This window comes from Strigops habroptila, chromosome 6, assembly GCF_004027225.2.
Source record: "Strigops habroptila isolate Jane chromosome 6, bStrHab1.2.pri, whole genome shotgun sequence".
NCBI lineage: Eukaryota > Metazoa > Chordata > Aves > Psittaciformes > Psittacidae > Strigops > Strigops habroptila.
The window spans coordinates 25,622,194-25,645,732 of NC_044282.2; the positions used below are offsets into that span (position 1 = coordinate 25,622,194).

The following is a 23,539-nucleotide window of genomic DNA, read 5'->3' on the forward strand; positions in this document are numbered from 1 at the left end:
TTCACCCTAAAAGCAAAAGAACCCAACTCTTTCAAAGAATTAAACGAAAAGTCTTAGCCCTCTGAGAAGCCGGTATGTTCTGAAACACATAGCCAAAGAGAAATCTGTTCTGATTTACTGCAGTGTTAAATAAAGTTCTTTTTATATACCACCATCCACTTCCGAATGACCAGACAGACTGACTAATATCAGAAACTCGAGCTGGGCACAAATGAGTTAGCCTTTTTTTCTTTTCCACTTTTCTCACAGGAATGCCATTTGAAATAATCTCCTTTCTTGTTAATTTAACGATTACCATCAGAAAGAGCCAGCGGCAGAAAAAATATAGGCAGTAATTTTGATCTTGGAGGCTCACTGTGGGACTAGATGCACGGAAAAAAACTGGATTGTGAGAATGGGTCAGTGCTCCTTGGCAGATGCACTTCCCTGAATGGAGCCCTGAGATTTTGGGTGCCTCAGGCCTTGGGGACCCAGCTCAAGAGACCTTCAAGAGGAAGACTCGCTGTCAGATGGCAGACACACCTTCGGTTGGGTACTCCTGAAAAATACAGCCACCCGAAATCTTTAACACTCACTCGTGAAGAGTTGGGTGCTTTTCTTCCTGAGAAAGGAGGAATATGGCCTATTCCTTCTCCATGACTGGATGTGGTAGATAGACCAGTTGATTTCATTAAACACTATGTCAAATGATAAATATTTATCATGATTCTGTATTAATATGTGTGAAGACAAATACATATTTATGGCACTGCAGAGGCAGAAGCATGCAGAGCAAAGCCAGCTGGATATTACAGCCTTTAGGAACCAGCTGTTGAATAAAGCCCAGCTTTTACGGATTTGCCCATTGCCCATGGCCTTTGGAGCCATTTCATCCCTCAGAGATGAGGGATTCCCCAGTATTTCTGAGGGAAGTCGTATAAACCCCAAAATACCCAAGACAGGACTCAAGAAGCGTGAGGAAAAGCGAAATGAACGATGGTAAAACTCTGGCGTTCCATAGCGAAAAGGTTCAGCCTTGAGGGTAGCCCCGCGGGCGCGGCCACAGACCAATACCACCGGCCGCCAGACCCCACAACTCCCGGGTGCACCAACGCCGAGGCCCCGGGCCGAGTGCGGGGCCTGGCCCCGCTCTCCCCACGCCACGCCGGAGTGACCCCTGGACCGCTCGCCTCTGCACCGGCGGGGCGGAGGGTGCGGGCGGCCGCGCCGTGCCGTGCCGTGCAGGGCCCGTCGGCGGGGCAGCGCTGCCCCCCGCGGCGGGGAGGCGCCGTCCGGCTCCGCGGTGCGGAGGAGGCGCTGCCGGCCGGCCACATTGGCTGGAGGCCGCGCTCCCCGCTCGGCGGGGCGCCGGCACGACGGGGCTCATCACGGTTAATCACCCACGGCCCCAGCGCCTGGACAGCGGCGGCCGGGCTGGCGGGGGCGCGTGGCACGGCCCGGGCACGACGGGGCGGTCGGGGCCCGCTCTCCGCCGCCGCCGCCCGCCCCCCCGCGTCCCTCCCCCGAGGCGAAGTTTAGCCGCTGCGGCCGCCCGTGTGCCCCAGCGCTGCCCGCGCGTGCGGGGCGCCTCCGCCGCTGCCAGGGCCGGGACAAAAGGCACACGGACACGTGATGGGAGACGGGCTTCATAAATGGGACCGGAGCGGGGCGGAAGGCGGGGGGGGAACGCGGCGGCGGCGGCGTGTGCCGGAGCCGCGCCAGGCGCCCCGTGGCTCCCGCGCTGCCTCCCCGCGCCGAGGCGGCGGCGGCGGGCGGAGGCGGCGGAGGAGGGCCGGGGGCGGCGGCCTCGGGGGGCGGGCGGCACATGGAGCGGCGGCAGCGGCAGGGCGGCGGAGCCCAGCGCACCGCCTGAGCCGGGCGAGCGAGGGCGGCGGTGGTCGGAGAGGAGGCGCCGAGGGGAGGCAAGCGAAGGAGAGGCAGTCGGGGGGAGAAGTCTCCCACCTCCTCCTTCCCCTCGCCGGCACCGCCTCCTCGGCGCTCCCCAGTGCCGGGGTGCCCGGGCGGGGCGGCGCTCCCGTTCCCTGCCGGGGGTCGGCGCGGCCGGAGCAGGCGGGGGACGCGGCCGGTGCCGTGCGGAGGGTAAGGACGGCGCGGGGCGGAGGGGCGGGAGCGGGCGGCGGGTGCCCCTCGGCCGGGGACCAGGTAGCCGTCGTCCCCCTCAAAGTTTGTTGGCGGCGTGGGTACGGGGGGTGCTGGGGGTGACACCGCCCGCCCCGACGGCAGAGCGGCCGGAGGAGAGGTGGCTGCCTGCGGGCGCATCCTTCCCCGGAGCCTCCGCCTGTCGCGGTGCGGAGGGGCCGGGGGAGCGCGGGTCTCGCCTCTGCCCCGGGCACGGCCCCGGGCAGCTGGGGAGAGCTGGCGGGTGCTTCGGGGCCGCCCGGGAGAAGCCGGTGGCCCGAGGTGCGCGGTTCGCGTTCGCGATCCCGGGCAGAGGACAGGGGGACTCCGCTGCCCCTCCAGGGGAGCCCGCGGTGGGCGGGGGTTCGGGGAGCGAGTGCCGCCGTGGTTAAGGCGCGTCTATTCTTCTGCTTACGGGGCCGGCGGCCTCCCGGGTTCCCACAGGACCTCATCTGACATCGGAGGTTTCGCCTCTCGTCCTTACCCATCGGTGATGTACAGCGGGTGGCATTCACCCCGGTTTTCCTGTGCACTTCTCCTCCCAAAACTCTGCCGTTGAGGCTGGAACCGAAATAAAAGGCGGTTCGTGATTTTTGTGCGCAGTGATGTTCCGTTAAAAGATGTCACTTTAGGCATCCAGCATCTTCAGAATATCCCAGTAGGGTTTTTGGTTGGTTGGCTGGGTTTGTATTTTTTTTGTCTGAAATTTGGAGGTCTGGGGGAAAACAGCCGAAAAAGAGTGAGCTTTTTAAACTTCACGCAGTGTTTGTCACGCGAAATCTTCAGCTGTTGAGAAATAATTAAGAGTAACCAGATGGGCTTATTTTAAATGGGCATCTTTTTGTCTCAAAGACGTCTGCAAATCTCCATTGAGAACACCCCTGGATGAGGTACGTACCAAGCCTTTGGTAGGAGAGAGCTCTTTACTGCGTTTTCAGTTTGGTTAAGTAAAATGGTGTCAGAAGATGAAGTCCATAGTTTTCTTCTTTCTCTAAAATTATCATCAGTGTTATTTTCTGTATGGCGGCAAATGATCATATGAACAGTTTTGTTTGTTATGTTTTTTTCTTTCAGAAGATAAAGGGACATATATAACATAGACCCAGATAGCAAAATACTCCTTCTTGAGTATCTACAAGTTTTTTTTTTTAAAATACCCGCAGTGTGGCTTTTTTAAACTGTTAAAGATGTAGTAATGTTTCTTTCTGTTTTTTCCCCTTAGATGTATCATCTTGTTTTCATTGTTATTGTTCACCTTTTCTTAAAGGAATATAGCATTTGCTGCTGGGGTGGCATTGCTGTTCGTGTGTACCAAAATCATGCAAAGGATCAGAATGTTATTTAATATAATATTTAGTAACTATATATGCAACATTGCAAAAATTACTTGGGTGTGCTTAATGCTTTCGAATTACACCTCATACCAACTGCCACCATGGGTTTTCTCTTCTCAAGAAAGGAAGAAAAACATGTGACTATAGTAGGAATATTTATTATGCAGGCAGAGTTTATTAAATCAGCTGTAAAAGAAATGAACGTAACATCTTTAACAGTTTAGAAGATGAATGTGTAATTCCTGATTTGCTTGAGGTTAAAATTAGTTTTGTAGCAACCAGGAACAGCTTTGCTTTATTATCTGTTGGTCTTTGGAATGAGAGGCAGAACCATTTGAATAGAAACATTTTAAAGCAGAATTGATAAAAGCAATTATTCTCTGACTGAGCCAGCAGGCATCTATTGCCAGGAGGAAAAAAAAGTTGGCTATGTAGAGATATCAGCTATTTGCTGTGAATTTAACTCGTTGACCATTTGATAACACCTAAATCCACAGTAATCAAATCAAAATACCTATAAAACTCAAGGTGAAGGTGGAAGTAGGTTATAGTACCATGAGGATGAGCCGGTGGGCGCCTTTGATCCTAGCTGTTGTTCTTTGGTGAATTATGTTAGCTCAGTGGCATAAAGGACCCCATTAAAGGCTTTCATGCTCTGCTGAAGGAATGGCAGGTCTTAGCCAATGCAAGCCTGCCTTTTCCTTTCTCCTTTCACAGGTTTCTGATTGGGCAATGGACGTTTAGAAATTTTATAACTTTTTTTTAAGTAATTTCTGACTTTCAGCCTTTTGTGGCCATCCCAAAATGCTTGGAGACTGTTATCCCATTGGGAATTTTGGTGATGAAAGTGCTATGTGCTAAAGTGAGAGCTGGGATGGCTTTCGTTTATCCTGAGTAGAGGTAGGTGAGGAGGTTAAGAGGCAAGGGGGAGTCCAAACCCAGATATTAATTTAGTATTGCCCAAGATTTTTACCAATACGTCGCTGGTTGTGTAGGTCTCGTCCACTATCTTCCACTCACCTAGTTTCTTTACTTCTGCATGTTCTAAGAGAAATTACTGTAACTTCTCCAATGCAAACTTTGTGACCTGTCTCTGGTCATGCAGTTGGCTACCTAGGCATCTGCAGAATTCATTTTTCTCAGTGGTGATTGTTCTTCATTTCTCTGCAGATGTCTATGTTGGCTTTATCTGAGTCTCCTGAAACAGTAAATGATTTTAGGTGTGTTTCACAAATATTTTAGGATGAATGTTCTACAAAACCACTCATCGACCATTTAAGTGAGAATCTGGAGGTTTTTCTCCTCTCTAATAGCAAATTCACACACTCTGATGCTGATTTAAAATATGTACTGTGGGCGACCCTAACACTGGGATTTGGCCAAGTTCAAAGCAGCTGTGCAGATGGACACAGAAGGCAGAGGGAAATAGACCCTTTTAATCATAACAAGGCTGCTCTTATTTTCCTGTCTATAGTGGAAATGCATGCCAGCCCCTTGTACTTAAAAGCAAGCTTGCAAATGTGCCAGAATAGACAGCAACAGCATTTGTTATTAATGCAAAGTTAAAAATGTGACAACCCGTCTTCTCAGTACTGCTCTTTATGTCTCCATATCTAGACTGTACTGCTGCAAAAAGTGCACATCCGATCGCTGTTGGTGGGATGAGAATTCCCCCCCTCCCCAGAACTCAGGCTCTTTGAAAGTGCATGGCTCTGTTAATGATCGCTGAAACCAGCCACAACCTGTCCTTTTGAAATGGTTATAATGACTTATAAATCAATTTCTCGTTAGAAAGAACTTTTTTTTTTTTTTCCTTTTTCCCGAAGGTGCCATTGTTGCCCATGAAAAATGATTGAGTTTGCAGCATAAGGTTGGAGCACATTTTATTCTGCCATTTGTGCCTCATGCAGGGGCATTATGGTGATGCACACACCAAGCCCAGTTCTGCCTCTCTGCAGTAGGAACATCCTTTTTTCATCAATCTACCCACATCCAAATTACAGATAAAATAGGTACTTCACTATTCTGTGTGTTAGTATAACGTCACTCCTCATACTTTGGCTGAACTGTTGGTGAAACTGGATGTTTTAACATGTTTCAGATGTTGTCTTGTTTGTGTAGATTGGGGCTGGATGGCATCAAATAATAGCTCATCCTGTGTTAACCTGTTTTATGGCAGTTGTATAGTCTTAGGAAAGGTGTGTTAACTCGCTGCAAAGTACTGAGCAGGAGCACTTTTGCAAGGGATACTGTTAGTTCCCTTTCAGCCCTTGCTGGAGTCATTTTCATCTTAATGAATTTTAGGAAACCTCTTAAAGTTTGTGCTTAGGGGCTTGGGGAGCTCCCATTGTGATGACTGTGTGAAACATGCTCTTGGAAGTCACTGGGTTTAGTCAGTTCTGCCTCTATTTTAAACAGTGCAGTACTGGAGTTCAGACTATGCACATGCCTGGAAAATTAGGTGGCATAGGTTTGGAGTGTGTATGTAAGTACCTGTATGTATATATACACATGCAAAGTAATTTTTACAGGTTCTCAGTGACAGATGTATTCAGTTTAGATTCCTGCTTTTCCCCAGGAACTCTGCTTATACAGGAATTCTGAAGACGTTCACACTGAAGATGTTCAGTGTCACACTGAACATGTTCACTGAAGATGTTCAGTGGTCATCTTGCCTATATTTTTTTGTACCTACACTTCTAGCTTGTTTGCTTGTCTTCTGGCACTGGGAATTTGTATTTATGCATGACAAACACTACTGCAACGTTCGTGAGACTTTACTTGTTCCTCTAGGCATGTGTATGTGTTTGTGTATGTCTATCTGTAAGCTTATGCATAGAAAAAAAAAGACACACACACACAAATAACAAGTCATAACTCATCACTCAGTATCTTTTAACTGTTTTTCCAAATCTGGTGTAATACTGGTTTGAGTGTCTCTGCAATTTGTTGCTCTGGCTACTCAGATATCAGATTCTACTGTAATTCTTTCTCACTTCTCCTCTTCTCTCCCTCTTTTCTTTTTTTTTAAAAAAGAGAAGTATCTGCATATTTCGAAGACATGCACCATTGCCAGGCAATCTGGTGTAGTGGCTTAATATGCTGGCAAATAATTTCACAAGTTGTTTGTGTGTGTGAAGGCAGTATATTTGAATATCATTATATTCCGAATGTAGCTATGGAGAGAGTTGTCTGAGCTTATTTAAATTTTGTGAAAGGCCAGACAGCTCCAGAAATGAAAAGATGTTTTACATTTTTTAATTGGAATGCATATTTTCATCCTTCACTAATGCTGATGGCATGGGACATTGCATTTGCCAAAAGCCGCCTTGTCCTAGCTTATGAGCATGACCAATACTTGGTGGCCTAATAACAGTTTTCGGGAGAAGTAGACTCCTGAGGACTGAGGTAGAAGCGATGTTGCTTTGCAGTGTGTTGCTGACCTTCTGTGCGCTAACTTTCTGTCATTGCCTGTAAACTCCTTTTCCCATTCTGGTGTGTTTATCTGCTGTATGGGTCACTCAGTGGTTCCATTTGAGCATTCTCTCTTCCTTTCCACCTCTGAGGCCTGTACCCTACTTGTTTTTAGTTTTTTTGCTTAAGCAGTTTCATTTTTATTAACGTCCCTGGCCAGATTTGCTCAACTGATCTCTCCTGAGTGTCCCCAGCTTGGTCCCATGTGTCAGTGTGTACAGCACTGTCCTTTCCTCTGACCTTACTGAGGATGGCTTCTCTGAGCCCTTTGCATTTTCCTTCACCGTTTGAATACAGATCAGAAATGGACTTTCAAAAGAGCAAGTTGTTGCCTGCAGAGCAGTGGGTCTGTTCTCTTCTTTACGGTGAGATCTGAAAATCCCACTAGCTATATCCTTCAGCTTACAGAGCTGTCTCTGAAGTTCGCATAGCTTGGAAGAGGAGGGAGGTTTTTCTCCTGTGGGTTTTCTCCTTCACCTGAGCTGCTTTCCCTAAGCTGATCACAAAGGCAGTTCTTCTCTGTCCTTAAAATCTGCATCCCTGCCTCCCATGGCCTCCTTCTATTTGTGTCTCCCTCTCTTTCCTTGTTTGCTCCCATCTGACCTGGAGATGTCCTATTCCCTGTATGAGGACAGTAGTTACTTCTCCTGCCAGTCCCCTTCACACCATCACTTAACCAGCATTACCTTTGTTCTCAGCATTTCCTGGTTATTTCAGAAAGTCTTGGATTAAAACTTGTTATGGCCACAGTTTGTTGCAGGGGTTAGGAGGAGGCAGACATGCACTCTGTGCAGTTTATGAGTGTTCTCCCTGAAGCGTGATGGTTTTGCTACCTGTCTCCAATCCTGACTCTTCTAAAAAAGTTCACTAATATTTTCTGCTGCAACAAATTCTTGACCTTTTTTGTTCTCCTCTGGCCATTACCTGGAAGCTGTTTTCTCTGACTGTATTTATTGTATCTTTTTTTCCTAATAAATGTATTTTTCCCCCCATTTCCATCCTCTAGACGATATATTCTTCTGGGGACCTTTAGCATTTAGCATCCAGTGGAGCCTGGGTCTTTCATGTCCTTCTCTGCTCTTTCAAATGACTTCTCTCCCTCCAACTACATGTTGTGTGTTAAGCTGCTGTCTCTTCTAGGTACTTCTAGGAGACTGAGTGTTCAGCCCCCATCTCTTTTGCACCTGGCTGGGCTTCTCTGTCCCCATTTAACATTTGTGTCAGTTCTGCTCAGCAGTAATAAGTGCCTGCACCTTTTGACATTAGAGAATGGCTAGAAAAGAGGCTGGAAATGAAGCAGTTTCTGTTGGAATATTGAAATCCAAGATAAATCCTTTTTTACTTTTGTGAAAAAGTTTGAGAGTTAAAAGTTGACAAGCTTAATGAGCTCTCTTCCTTTTCCTTTAAAATGTAAATACCAAAGCATCGTATCAGACTTTTCATACTACCTGCTTATTCTACTTTATTGGGAAATACGTCCCTAAACTGGAGCTGATAAAGCAAATACAGGCTCACTCTTGCTTTCATCTGAGCCTTTCAGACTTCAGCAAGCCTCTTCATCCTATCCCTAAACTCTGTCTTTAGATGAAATTAAGATACACAAAGTAATCTGTGAAAGACCTTAAAATCCCACATTGTTTTAAGATAGCCACCTCCACCTTCCCTCCTTTCTCACAAAAGCCATGTATACCAGGTATCTGTAGTTTCCTGTTAACTCCCCTTACACTCCTCTTGCTGGTTTGTGACTTCAGTACTTCATCTTGTCTCCGACTTGGTAGGAAATGTGTGTGTAGGGGGTTGTATTTCACAAGCTGAGGGGTTTCGAGTGAACTCGGGAGCTTTGGGGGTTATTCAGAGGCAGATGGGGCAGCTGTCCCCACTTTTCTCCCTGCGGCTGGGTGGCATGTGGGAGATCCTTGTTTGCTTAATTCAGAGACAGGGCTTCAAGCTAAGCCTCTCACTTGCCAGGTGTGCACCCTGCCTGCTGGAATATCAGTTAGTGCCTTTATTTCTGGATGTTTAACTCTCAATCCAACACACAACAGCTCGAGCAATTTAGAGACAGGCAGCAGAATGGAGAGGCTGCCAGAATGCTCACCTGGCTCACAGGAGAGCAAAGTTCGGGTCCTTCACCTGTGCCAAACAGAGCAGGACTTCAACATAGCTTTTGAGCCTCTCTGATGTTAAACACGCATGTATGCCCTGGCTGTCCAGGAGGTAAGGCACAGCCCCTTTTGACCTGTGCCTGCAAGTCACCTGTGCTAAAACTGGTGCACACATCTCCCCAGCAAAACCTTGGAGGGAGGAAATAATGTTACTGTTTTTAAAAAACATTGTTGGCCACTGATTAAGTCTTTGTTTTGTTTTTGTCATTCAGATTGTCAGCTGCTGGATGCTGGGGGGTGTCACGTAGGGGCAATTTTGCCCCCAGATTAGAACCTTATCCTGCTAGTGTGCAAACGGTATGTTAACTGACATAAATAACCATGTAGCTATGGTTTCTTGATAATTAGGGTTCAACTTCCCAAAGATATCATCATGATACATAAGAACATTTGGTTCAGTACTTGCATGCCCTAGTTTACCCCACAGCTGGTAGTGCCTTGTTGTAACTAGAAGATAGCATCCTTCATTTGCTTCTCTCCTAGCGTCTGTGCTCCTTCCCAATCCCTCACACAGAGAAAATTCCCACTGAAGTGAATGCAGGTTTTCCTGAATTAGGAGTGAACAACATATTTGCCATTTATAGCTTAGGAGTAGCACAGTGTTTGAGATGGAATAGTAAACCAGTGGTAAATAGGATAGGGGTAACATTGCTTTCACATCGTTGTCAACACGTGTTTTTTCCTTGCTTGGTGTTACTGAGTCTGAAAGTGCCATTTCTCAGACTGTGCATTTCTTTCTCCAAGGCTTGGAAACCTTGTTCTGTCCTCGAAGCAATATTGTTCATCGCCATATGGGATAAGGTAATTATTAGCCATATAAATTTTCATTTTATAGGACAGTTCTAATTCCTGGAGGCCAACAGTTATTATGGTAGATCTCATTTCTCTCAAGCTTTTTCAGCTGACTACACATGAGTATAAATTACTGCTGTTTCTCCCATGGTAGTACTTCGTGCACCCAGTTTGGTAGGAGTCCCAGTGTACTGGGCACTATGCTAACTTATCAGAAGCCCTTCTCCGAAGGACTTATAAACCTTATAGTGTGTAAGCAAGGAGAAAGCGTTTACATATTTTTATGCATTCAGAAACTTTCAATTATACCCACTTGTCCTTTAGCCTGTTCTTAATTAGCTGTGGGGTATCATAGAAGAAATGTATAGGCATGGAGATCAAAATATTTTCTGAAATAGAAGCTAGAAAGGTTTGATTGTGCATTTCCCTTCCTTGTTTTGATTCCTTTTCTTGCCACATAAACAGTTTTGCAGTTATCAGTAGCATCATTGTATTGCTCATAATTACTTTCTGAGGAAGAACGCAAATATTCACTGTTTCTATTCAGGCTATTAAAATTGCTCTATCAATCATCCTGGGTTGAAAATTATAATAAATTCAGCCCTTTTTTTAGACAATGATAAAAATGTTCCAGCCTTCCCTCTCCCCCAGAACAGCAGGAGGAGATAGGCAATAGCATTTTAATGAAGTCACGTTCTTGTTCCCTGAGTGAACTGGTCCTGTGGACCAACAAGAAGTCCAGGGGAGGTACAGTTCTCCCCTGGAGATGAGTTACCAGCCTTTTATGTGTTACATATTTTATATTTTACCTAAGGGGTCTTTATATTCTGATAGCATCTGAGCTTCTTTTAAGGCTGTATGTAACCACACAGTGGAGAACAGTAGTAAGACTTGCCCCCTCAACTCTCTACTAATTCTTTCGCTTTGAGGGCAAAAGCTTACAAAGGTGTGTCTTCGGCTGATGTTTAACACCTCGTATGTTTGAACCCCCATAAACCAGACTGGAGAAAAAAGGGTTATAGGAAACTAAATCCAGGTCTCTGCAGGCAGCTAAGTAGTGTGCTTGTAAAAGCCACTCCATCTAGTGGCAGTCACTTTGCACAGCTGGTCTGGCAATGCCCATCAACAGCCACCCGTTGGTGAGAGAAAAGTCTAAACGTTGTTCAGCTATGGGTTTTCTGGTTTTGGTCTTCAAGATAAAAGATGCTTGAAATTTTTATCTATTGTTTAATCCTTATCCATAATCATAATTCATTACTCACTGTGAATTGCTGCATGCAGTCATGGAAATCCATCAGAAATTTTGAGTGCCAGCATCAGCACGGGCTCTTCCACATCTGGAATCAATATTTCAGTTCTTTTTAAAGCTGTTTTAAAATGAGTGAGGTAGTAGAGCTCATTTAAGCATGGGACAAAGCTGAGAGCTTTGGAGACTCAAAGGCTCTGTTGGAAATGTGGATTCTGGCAGGGCAGGGAGGGTCTTCATTTACGGAGCAAGGAGCCTCTCCCTCACTGCCACCCTGCCCATGAAGGGACCTTGCTGGGGTACGTGGCCATCAGCACATCCCCATCCAGAGAGGAGGGGTCTTCTACGGAGCTGCGAGAAGCCACAGAGGCTCATGGTGTATTTAATGTAGAGGTGGTCATGAGTCTTTGACAGTATGGGTTTGGTTTGCGTTCAAGCCAACTGCAAAGAGCAATGTGGCCACATGGTGTGGTGTGTCTTGTTTCCTTGGCCAGTGACTGCTTGCCACTCCAGGTTTCAACAGAAGAGCTCAGAGCCAGAACTTGTGTGGCACTGACACGTGCACCTGATCAAACAAAAAGACCAAGAACCAGACCACTGCTTCTGCTGTTGGCTTTTCAGTCAATGTCAAATTGTGCAACACCTCAGACTGGGACCCTCGTGATAACCACAGTGCCAAAGGTCCAGTCTTAGTTTTACTAGACAGCCATGGAAAACTTCACTGGTTGCTTCGGTGTCCACAGAGTTTCAGTATTGTAACTTATACTGACTGGGACAAGCTAGTATCTAAATGAAAATAAACGAAATTCCAGTAAAGTGCAGTTCCAGATCAGGCAAATGGCTGTTTTACTGCAACTTTAATAAAAATCAACTGCTACTCGAATAGGTGCATGCACACATACTGCTAGAAATTTCCAATTATGATATTCCCAGCAGCAAACAAAAACAAAATTAATGTCAGCTGCATCCCCCAAAGCCTAAGCTACACCACTAATGAACTCCCAAGTACTCTCAAAGAAAACTCTCTTTGCAGAGACAATAAGGTGGAAATTACTGTAATAATCTCAATGTAAAAATACAGAGGGAAAAAAAAAATCATTGACATTCAGAGCAAGACTTGCCTCTCCTGATCCCATTAACCATGTTGTTAGCACAGCATATGCATGCATAGTGATATTGTCACATAACTCACTGCCACCTTCAAAAGAGCACACAGGAATTCGTGTTCTTTCATTTGTATTTCAAACAAAGGTAGGGGTTGCACGGCAGCTTGCACCTTATTCTGAGGAAGTCTGTGCTTAACATGACTCCAGCAGGGACCAGCTACTTCGTAGCAATTTGTTTGTCTGTCTAGCAGAAGTGCTCAGTTGCATACAATTTTTGAAGCTTTACTCAACCATAATCTTCTCGACATGGGGCTGTGTCTTGAATCATTAAAATGGTTGTCTGTCTTCTGTCAGAAATAAGCTGGAATAACAGAGAATACGACAGCCATCTTTACATGTTTATAGAAGTACTTGATTTATTTAATAACTTTTTTTGATAGTTTAAAATTAGTAACACATTTTTCACTTCTGATTCTAAACTGGTGTTAATAATGCCATGTTTAAAGTTGCCAGACTTCACTCAAAGCAGATTTGTCAGTTGTCAGCAGGGTCATTTTTGCAACATAAAACATCTGCAAATTCTACTAGGAACAGATGTAAAGCACCTTCTGGTAGAAGAGTACCTTACGTATTAGATGACTGCTGTTCATTTTTAATGTGTACTTCAGTGGCATTTCCCTTCCTCACTGCTCACACTCTCAGAATTAAGTTTCTTAATATTGTCTGTCTGTCTAATAATTAAGTTGTTATTTGCTGAACAAATCATGTCAGCAAAAGCTGACACAGCCAGTATGTGTTGTGTATTGGACCATACTGGTAAGGGTTGTTTATACTTATCTTTGTTTGCAGCACTGGAGTTGCAGTATCTTCTGGAATTCTAGGTTCATCTATTCCCTTTAACACTTGAATGTCCAGGCCTGCTGAATCAAATGCAAAACTTTAAAGAACTATGGAAAAAGTCTTGAGTATTCAGATGCTGTGTGTAAGGCAGTATAAATATCTCAGCAGCCAAATGATCTCCGCTTCTTTTGGAAATGCTCCTGATTTCTTCTGGTTTAAGTACTGGTATTGTTGTAGAGAGGAATCCTTTTCTTCTTTGTTTTATTTTTCATGGGAAAACTCAGCTGAGGTACCTGTTGTGCATGTCCCGTCTTAGGAGTTGAGGTGATCAATATGCTGGGGTTTGGCAGATAACCTCTCATGGCCTTTCTGGCTCTTTATGGTCAGTTGTGTAAAGTGAACAGGTTAAGTCTATACCCACTTAACCTGCCTATATATAGCATCTGGGATTTCTTGAGTGTCACAATTCCTTCCACTCTAAAAGCATGAAGAATCTTGGGTTTGCGCCTGTTGCTGATGCAGTCATCAAGATGTCCTCTATCAGATGCAGAATAGCTGTAGCACACCGAAGCAGTGATTCTGGCTCTTATTTACATTCAGACCACTCTCAGCCACTCTGGCAGTGGAAGGGGGCCCCAAAGCAGATGTTCAGTACATATTCAAGGCGTGTTACGTGGGCAAAGTTATATAAAGGAGCACAGCATAAGAAGAGCTATAAGACCTGTCTTACATATTGATGCATGTAAGATGCTCAAATGCTGATGAGGGTGCTCTCCCAAGGTTACACCCTGCAATTAACCACTATCTATGAGCAAAGGCTGGGTATGATGGGACTCAGGGCCACTGGCTTCCAGGGGACCTTCTGAGGGGACAGAATGTTTTTGAGGGTGTCCCCCAGTGGAACGAATTACATTTCCTTGCTTCTCGGCTCCTGGTCCCTTTTGCCTGGAGTTTTGGCCAGAGCTGCGCTCTGCCCCAAGCTTGGTGCCATGTTTGCGTCAGTTAAAGCTTTTGATCTATGCATAATGGGTCACACTGATGCACTCACTGACTTAGCAGTGCTAGTCACCTTTCCTGAAACTGTGGACAGGGCTGCTTAACAACCTACCTCCCCCATATAGCCCAGACATCCCAGTAGCTTTGGTTTGCTTAGCAGAAGGAAGAAGTAATGAAGCCTGTATTTGTATATCAAGTACTGTGCTAATAAATTTGCAGTAACAAATTCAGGATGTTGGTAGACCTCAGATTGCCGTGACAGGGTAATGTGAATACACAGGCATCCTGGATGAACTGTGAAACTTACGAGTGCATGGCTCTTTCCTCGTTTGCTTTCTGTTATCAGGTTTTCAAAACCCTTGGTGCCTTTTGAAAGAAAAGTAGTGAAGCCTGATGATTCAGTTTAATGCTGCTCCTGCAGTGGCACTTGGTACTTAAATGAAGCATGCCCAAGGAATATTGGTCTGCAGGGTACTTTGCAATCAGAAGCCAAGTTCAGATCTAGAGAAAAATATCTTTCTAGTGGAGCAGCTCAGGTGGTTTTGATGAGAAATGAAAATTACTTTCCTGTGGAATACTCAATTCCATGTGCCTCTGTTTTTCATGTCACTTCTTAGAGTAATTCAGTTCTTGTGAAATCCAGGTGATTTCTAAGTGCTCAACTCACCTTGATTCCCACAGGTGGCAAAGGCTAGACCTGCTAGACTGACTACAAGAGAAAGGTCGATTTTGTTTGACACAGTTCAACTAAGTTGTTTGTGGAGTTTGTCTCCCTGTTTATCTTAATGAATTTTGATCTTTTCCCCTTCTAGGATTTCCTCCAATGCATTTTTCCTTGCCCCAAGTCTCTCTGAAACCAACAAGGCTGGGGTTATGAAGTCAATCCTAGATGGCCTCGCAGATACAACTTTCCGAACAATCACAACAGATCTCGTTTACGTGGGTTCCAATGATATCCAGTACGAAGACATGAAAGGCGACATGGCATCCAAGCTGGGATACTACCCCCAGAAGTTCCCTCTCTCTTCCTTCAGGGGTGATCCTTTCCAAGAAAAAATGACTGCGGGAGAGGATCCCCTGTTAAGCATTATTCCCTCAGATCAGGTCAACATCACAGAATTTTACAACAAGTCCCTGTCCACGTTTAAGGATAATGAGGAGAACATACAGTGTGGGGAGAACTTTATGGATATGGAGTGCTTTATGATCCTGAACCCCAGCCAGCAGCTGGCCATTGCTGTGCTGTCGCTCACCCTGGGCACCTTCACGGTCCTAGAGAACCTCCTTGTCCTGTGCGTCATCCTCCACTCCCGAAGCCTTCGGTGTAGACCCTCCTACCATTTCATCGGCAGCCTGGCTGTGGCCGATCTCCTGGGCAGCGTGATTTTTGTCTACAGTTTTGTGGATTTCCATGTTTTCCACCGGAAGGACAGCCCCAACGTATTCTTGTTCAAACTGGGTGGAGTTACAGCCTCCTTCACTGCATCCGTAGGTAGCCTTTTCCTCACGGCAATAGACCGGTACATATCTATACACAGGCCACTAGCTTACAAAAGGATTGTTACCCGACCAAAGGCTGTTGTAGCGTTTTGTGTGATGTGGACCATCGCTATTGTAATAGCCGTTCTTCCTCTGCTTGGCTGGAACTGCAAAAAGCTCAATTCTGTTTGTTCAGACATATTCCCTCTCATCGACGAGACATACCTGATGTTCTGGATCGGGGTCACCAGCGTCCTCTTGCTGTTCATTGTCTATGCCTACATGTACATACTGTGGAAGGCTCACAGCCACGCTGTTCGCATGATTCAGCGGGGCACGCAGAAAAGCATCATCATCCAGTCTACGGAGGATGGTAAGGTACAGATCACTAGGCCTGACCAAACTCGTATGGACATCAGGTTAGCCAAAACTTTGGTCCTTATCCTAGTCGTTTTAATCATATGCTGGGGCCCTCTCCTAGCCATCATGGTGTACGATGTCTTTGGCAAAATGAACAAGCTCATCAAAACTGTCTTTGCCTTCTGTAGCATGCTCTGTTTGCTGAATTCCACAGTGAATCCCATCATCTACGCTCTGAGGAGCAAGGACTTGCGACACGCCTTCCGCAGCATGTTCCCCACCTGCGAAGGAACCGCACAGCCCCTCGACAACAGCATGGAGTCTGACTGCCAGCACAAACACGCCAACAACGCGGGGAACGTGCATAGGGCTGCTGAGAGCTGCATTAAGAGCACAGTTAAGATTGCCAAAGTTACCATGTCTGTCTCCACAGACACGACTGCTGAAGCGTTGTAAGTCAGAGACTTCTCAGACTTGTGAGAAAAGGAGTTAGTTTAGAAAATAAAAATTTAAGAAATCAACAACAGAGAAAACCAAACCTGTGGCTTAAAGTGTTTGTACCCTCCTGTAATATTTCTTTGGTTTGTCAGTGTAAGCTGAGCTATGATTGTGTTAAGAACATTACCATCAGCCAGTTCTTCAGGTTTTACAATTAGGGATTCAAGCTAAATTTTCAAAAGTCTGTTTCTCAGAAAGTGTTTACTGAGTAATAGTATGTTTCCTGAAAGAACACAGAGAAAATACCAGATTAGCAGTGGTTCCTTTTGGGGTGTGAAGAAAAATGGTGAAACCTAATTGAAAACTAATGCATCCTAAACCAATGCCATCATGTAAGAGAAAAAGCCTTGTAATCATGCTGTTCATTTCAATGTGAAGTGTATTTCATGTCTGTAAGTAATAGGAGTTTTTAATTTTTTCCAAAAGCGGCAGTGTTGAGTTTTAGAGGTTTTGTAAAACGTGTTGTGTCCCGTGAATTGTATGCTGTTTTATTCTGTGTTATTGATATTTGTCTGATTAAACAAAGTGATAAGGTAGACTTCCGTGGAAATAATGTGAAACGTGATATGTAAACCCCATTGAAAACACTTACTGTGTTTGAAGAATTCCTATGAGCTGTTTTGGAAATTTTACACTTTTAGTGGTCTTCTGTGGACTTAGAGGAGAGGCTTTGTGTTGTTCTACTAAGTTATTTCCCCACTACCTTTTACTTTCACACGCATATGAGAGTGACAGCAACAGAGGAATAGAGGAGGAATATAAGAGAGGAATGCACTGGTTCAGACTTTTAAATACCACTGCATTTATACAGAAGGACATTTATGGTTGTACAGACTATCGCCCTGCTCTTGGGCATTGCGTGAATACGAACACTGAGAATTGAAGGTCCTGGATATTGGCTCCCTTAACATGCAGCTGGTTTTGAGCCACGTGCTGGTGCTGGACCACTGAAGACAGCATGCGTCAGACTCAATGTGCGATGTTATCACTGTGCAGTCGATGTATACTTGAATTGTGTTGCATTCCTGTATCCCAGGTTTAAGCAGATGTGGAGCCTGAGATGCCAAACTCCTGTCTTCGCTAAAAGAGGAGGAAATATTGTCAGACTTAGACATTTTCTTATTGTGTGAGCGTGTATATAAATAAATATCTGTGTGTGTACGTGTGTGTGTGCGTGTGTAAGTATACTAATCAGTGTGAGTCATGGTAGCATAAGTAAGATAGGAGACTGACCAAATGTAAACTGTATTTCTTGTTGCACGCTTTGCACATGAATTCTGTTTCTAAAATTGAGTTCTTCCAACTGATTGATTACTGATGAAAGTACCGTATTGAGAACATCCTGATCCACTCTGGGAGGTGTATCCATGTGCTAGAGGAAGCTGTCTTTCAGTTGTATTTGGGAATAAGGGGAAACAAGAGGCAGAGCATGGCATGAGCCCACACTAACAACTGCAGTGGCTGTAGATGGTGTTCCTGAAAACTGAGAAAGCCAGAAATAAACGATAACATCTTTTAAGGCCATCAGTATTCAAATCAGATTGCTTAAAATGAGGTGAGTCTCACTGTGAAACCAGGATACAGATGACAAGGTTTGACACAATCAGCTCTGAGGAAGAAGTTATTGAAGGAAAATGACTGTTCGGTAGCAGGATTGTTTCTGCAGCCTGGGACTTTCACAAGGAACATGTTACCAGATAGTCTTTGAGGCATGGATATTCTGTGATTCTGTTCTGAACCGGAAGGTCTGGTGTCCTCCTCTCTGCTGCCTTTCTTTTTTTTTTTTTTTTTTTTTTTGACTGTTTCCTCACTCTTCTTCTGGCTGATTTCTGCCAAAATAGCTGCAAAGGAGGCTTAGCCCGTTGGCTGCCTGATGCTTGCCGCAAGAGGGTGGCTCCCTCCATGGCATCGGGTAAGAGGAGCCAAATCCATGCTGCCCTGCCATCTGTCCTTGGGGTTACATAGGGAGAGAGAGGGGGATGGCACCCCCAGGTCTCTGGCCTCTGTGGTGTCTCCATGGCATTTCTGATACCTCAGTGCAAGACAGAGAAGCAGGTGGCACAGGCAGCACAGCTGATGTCAGCCAGTGGCTCTGTGGGGATGTTAAGTGTCTCCAAGTTCAGGCTTGGTGAGGGGTGGCACACTTCAAAGATCTCATGAGGCGAGCTGGAAGACACAGAGGTACTTTCCTCCTCTGCTCACCTCCCCTGCAGCTTACTTGAGTGGTAGGACAGGGCACCTGGCTCTCGGCGGGGCCATGGCAGTCAGCCAGAACTGGCAGATTGCAGAGGATTCCCAGAGGATGTGCAAGTCCTCCTCCTGAAAGATCTTTCTTGCATCTAGGTCTAGTCCATCCTAAAGCAGTCCTCTTGGAAGAGGGTGGAGGAAGCCTATTTGAAATGTAAAGGTATTTTAAGAGCCATTTTTGAAACTGTCTTCTTGTGAATTAAATGCAAACTTAGTGGACTTTTGTTGTGCATTCGAGTTCTAAATTTCACATGATCAATCATGGGACAATGGGGCTGTCTTGGCACTTAACTTGGTGCTTACTGATATAATAAGAAATAGCATCCTGTGAAATGTTACCATCTATCATCAGTATCTTCGTTTGCATAATGAGTTTTTTTTAAGCTCTGGGAACTGCATCGGTTCACTTGGAACCATTTATTAAAGAGGTGGCAACAATTTCCCTACGTGTTGCATACTAAGTAGAACAACTCTTAAATTAGAAATATCTGCTGCCATTCCAAGATAAACTGTACTTAAACTTCAGCTTTAGGTATTCCTAATTTGCAGTTGCCTACCTTCACTTAGTGATAGCACAGCCAAATGATACTGTGTTCCACAGCCGCCCACACCATCATCAACCAACCAGCGATAGTTGCAGTTACGTATCTGTACCGTCTCCAAGTCTCACATATGTACCGAGAAGACCATCTATGTCACGCGTGTGCAGAGTTAGATTCTCAACAGTCCAATTGTATATTTGTATAATATAATCTCCTCGATGCTGTGCAATCACTATCCACATCTTCTTGCACTGGCCTTTCAACGAAAATTTTAGTGTGTCTATTGTTAGATAGACAGCGCATTTTACCTGCTGTTATTGGGCTGAATGTATGTAAATAAGTGAAAAATACAAAAAGTCATCTGTTCAAGCAGTGGCCTAAAAAGTCTGTAACTGTAGACTAGGACAGTTGTTGAAGTTGCTGTGACATCTCAAATACTACCTTTGATAAACTGTTTACAGGGTTTCTTAGGATGCTGTTCATAGTGAAAGGAAACTTTTTGCTTGTGATAACATAAGGTAAAGAAATTGGATTACCTGAGCTTTTTATTTCCAGTGTTTCAAAGTGGAGAACATAACTCTTTATTGTCTGTAAATCTAACATTATTACTTCCTCTTAGAAGAATATTGTATCATTAGATGTTTGTTTGAGCTGGTAACATCCTTGCAACTGCTGCAATATTTTTCATTAGCAACCTGTATAATAGTTTGTACACAAGTACTGTTCAGATTGTCATGAAAAGTAGCTTTGACCATTTACTTACCAGTAGCAGAATAGTATTTCTGTAAGATTTCCAGTGTATTCCTACCATATCATATTTTATTTCTATAATGTAATTAAACTGTTATTTATTCAAGGAGAAAAAGTATTCTTCTACTTTTTTGTTTTCCAAATTTTGAGATAACTGAGGAAGCCACGTGATGATGCTGCTTCATCCTACAATCTGGTGCTCTACGTTTTGTTTATAAGTTTGTCTGTCAGATTCTGAAACAACTGCTTAAACAACTTGACAACAGGTTGTCAAGCTTTGTGGGTTTTAATTGTACATTGATATGTTTGAAGGAGGAGGTAGATTATATATTTTATATTTGTGTATTCAGTACTATAGAGACAAGAGAGAAATTACATAGTTAAAACCAAATCTCCTGTTTCATTATGTAGGCAATTTCCCCTTTCCTCTGTATTAGCCAAAATGCAATAAATCTCTTTTGCCTTCCTCAGATGCATATGTTTGCACAGAGATGTCACATTAAGACAAACCCATATACTTCAGAAAAACAAAACACAAAAGAGCAGGAGAAAGGAATACAAACTAAAAGAGTGCTGCCAACAGCAACAATGACCTAAGTTAGTTATTGGTGTAAATGTAATCAAAGACTTGAGACAAACAAGAAGTTAGTCTAGTTTCGGATAGTGGCAATGGGGCAGAGTTGTGGGTTGGGCGGGTGGGTGAGTGGGGGATGATGAAGTGGTCCAACAGGGATGGAAACAAGCTGTGCAGGGAGAGCAGGCTCAGCCATGCCACTGCCTATGGGGCACATCAGAGTGCTCCCGCTGCTGCTCATTCACAACTGAAAGGAAGGGTTGAAAACAGACTTAGAGTGTCTCTGAGGTCTCACACGCCCAATCCAAAGCCCACTAAATGCTGTAGAAAGGTCCCTGCCCATTTGAAAGGATCAGTTTTCCATACTACTTAATCTCAGATTCATGTTTCTTGGGCAATTTTCCCTCTCCCCATTTGTGGTTTAAAAACAGTGGAGATGCTTAGTCTCTAAATTGGAGAGACATCAATTTGATAGATGGACCACTCAGTGGATGAAGAACTGGCTGGATGGCTGCACACAAAGAGTTGTGGTAAACGGCTCGATGTCCAGTTGGAAGACAGTAACGAGTGGTGTCCCTCAGGGATCGGTATTGGGACCTGTCTTGTTCAACATCTTTGTCAGTGACATGGACAGTGGGACTGAGTGCGCCCTCAGCAAGTTTGCCAACGACACCAAGCTGTGTGGTTCGGTTGATACGCTGGAGGGAGGGGATGCCATCCAGAGGGACCTTGACACACTTGTGAGGTGGGCCGATGCCAACCTTATGAAGTTTAACCAAGCCAAGTGTAAGGTCCTACACCTGGGTTTGGGCAATCCCAGGCACTGCTACAGGCTGGGCAGAGAAGAGATTCAGAGCAGCCCTGCAGAGAAGGACTTGGGGGTGTTGGTTGATGAGAAGCTTAACATGAGCTGGCTTCAGTGTGCGCTTGCAGCCCAGAAAGCCAACCGTATCCTGGGCTGCATCAAAAGAAGCGTGACCAACAGGTCAAAGGAGGTGATCCTGCCCCTCTGCTCTCGTGAGACCTCACATGGAGTATTGTGTACAGTTCTGGTGTCCTCAATATAAAAAGGATGTGGAGCTGTTGGAGCAAGTCCAGAGGAGCGCCATGACGATGATGAGAGGGCTGGAGCACCTCCTGTATGAAGACAGGCTGAGACAGTTGGGGCTGTTCAGCCTGGAAAAGAGAAGGCTGTGTGGAGACCTCATAGCAGCCTTCCAGTATCTGAAGGGGGCCTATAAGGATGCTGGGGAGGGACTCTTCCTTAGGGACTGTAGTGGTAGGACAAGGGGTAATGGCTTCAAACTTAAACAGGGGAAGTTTAGATTAGATATAAGGAAGAAGTTCTTTACAGTGAGGGTGGTGAAGCACTGGAGTGGGTTGCCCAAGGAAGTTGTGGATGCTCCATCCCTGGCAGTGTTCAGGGCCAGGTTGGACAGAGCCTTGGGTGACATGGTTTAGTGCAAGGTGTCCCTGCCCATGGCAGGAGGTTGGAACTAGGTGATCTTAAGGTCCTATCCAACCCTAACTATTCTGTGATTCTATGATTCTATGTATTGAGCATGTCCTGAGGCCTTGGATCATGGTTGTGCCACAATATTTGTATTATTAAAAATTAGGTCACTGATGAACAGAGAAAGTCTTGGCAAAACAAAAGCAACTAGAAATGAAAGATTAGCTCGTAATCTTTAACGGCATACTACATTTAAAAGAAGAAGTCTGAATATTTCTGCTGAAAGGTGTCATTTCCGAAGCAGCCGGGAGACAATTCCCACTGTATTTGCATGCTCACTAGAAAATAACAGCTATACTGCCACAAACCGACACTTCCTCTTGATGCTAACACCTGACTGCCCTTGTACATCTATTCAAACAACACAAGAGGAAATAATGACAACTTTCCAAGCAACTGCTTTCCCACACTATACCAGCTCAGGAAGCATGCAGGCAAATAATACGCTGTCAATGTTTCAACTTTTTACATTAGCATCCATTATTGTTTCTGCTCTTCTGACAGTTGTTTAAAGAAGTCACGGTATCATCATGCACACACATCATCAATAAAACATCTGTCTTCAGTGGAAGTCCAGCTTTGGCTTGATTTAAAAGTTAAATCATGATATCTGGGAACAGATTATAAAAGAAGGAAAAAAATAATTTCGCCTGTGTTTAAGAAAGCATAGGGTAGGGGGTTTTATCTGACCTTTTAGAATACATGCCTTCCTCTATTCTGCCTTTCTCCATTGGTCTTTGCAGGTAATGGATATAGTTTTCTTTAAATAGCAGCATAACATATGAAGTACATGATTGCCTTTAACAGGGCTCCATAAGATGAACAGTCATCTAATACTAATCTGTGAAATTCAGTTAGGAGAAAAAGGAATCATAAACCTAAGGTAATCTTAATGACTAGGTATGGCATACACATACTCTTCTATTGCTTTCCAATAAATCATCTTTGGTATTCAGAGCAGCACTTAGTTTAATGTTAAAGCATATTAAGGTATGGAATCCTATCTCAGTAAAGTCCCTAAGAAGTCTTTATTGACTTCAGAAGAAATAATGTCTTGCCCCAGATTTTCAAACTGTGAGTCTGCATTTGGAAAGTGCAATTTTATATTCCATTATATTTGCATTTTTACTGACATCAAAACAAAGATGAGACAGAATAAATAACACCCTCACTATTCATTGGTTTGGATTTGGTTTTTTTACCTCCAAAATAATCTATTTTGAGTTCTTGTGGGTCAATGCAGAATCATAAAGTCTGGCAGGAATTCAATGGACTTGTCATGGGAGTGAAGCAATTTATTTATCCATATGTGTGCAGATGGGGTAGAGAACATCATGAACAAAACTGCTTTCAGTAATGCTGACAGAGTCATTTCCTGGCCACTTGCACTGATGCTGTTTTGACACTGCTTTCCTCCCTTCTCTCTGAATATATGCACATATGTGTGTGCATGGTGAAAATGGCAACACACATATTCAAAAATCTTTCCCCAAAATAAAGAAGTA

General features: G+C 44.5%; 1 protein-coding gene across 4 annotated transcripts; it reads left to right on the forward strand.

Annotated features, from left to right (window-relative positions):
• Positions 1-1,302: 1,302 nt before the first annotated feature.
• CNR1 (cannabinoid receptor 1) lies at positions 1,303-20,056 on the forward strand. Of its 4 annotated transcripts, none has more exons than XM_030490358.1 (3): positions 1,659-2,079; positions 2,882-3,008; positions 14,884-20,056. In XM_030490358.1, the coding sequence occupies exons 2-3, from the start codon at positions 3,004-3,006 to the stop codon at positions 16,364-16,366; spliced, it is 1,488 nt and encodes a 495-aa protein (XP_030346218.1). In that variant the 5' UTR covers positions 1,659-2,079; positions 2,882-3,003; the 3' UTR covers positions 16,367-20,056. The 4 variants fall into 4 exon arrangements, with proteins under 4 accessions (XP_030346219.1, XP_030346218.1, XP_030346217.1 ...); XM_030490360.1 differs by lacking the exons at positions 1,659-2,079; positions 2,882-3,008 and adding exons at positions 8,314-9,388; positions 9,836-9,892; XM_030490359.1 differs by lacking the exon at positions 2,882-3,008 and having other exon boundaries at positions 1,303-2,079.
• The last annotated feature ends 3,483 nt before the right edge of the window (positions 20,057-23,539 follow it).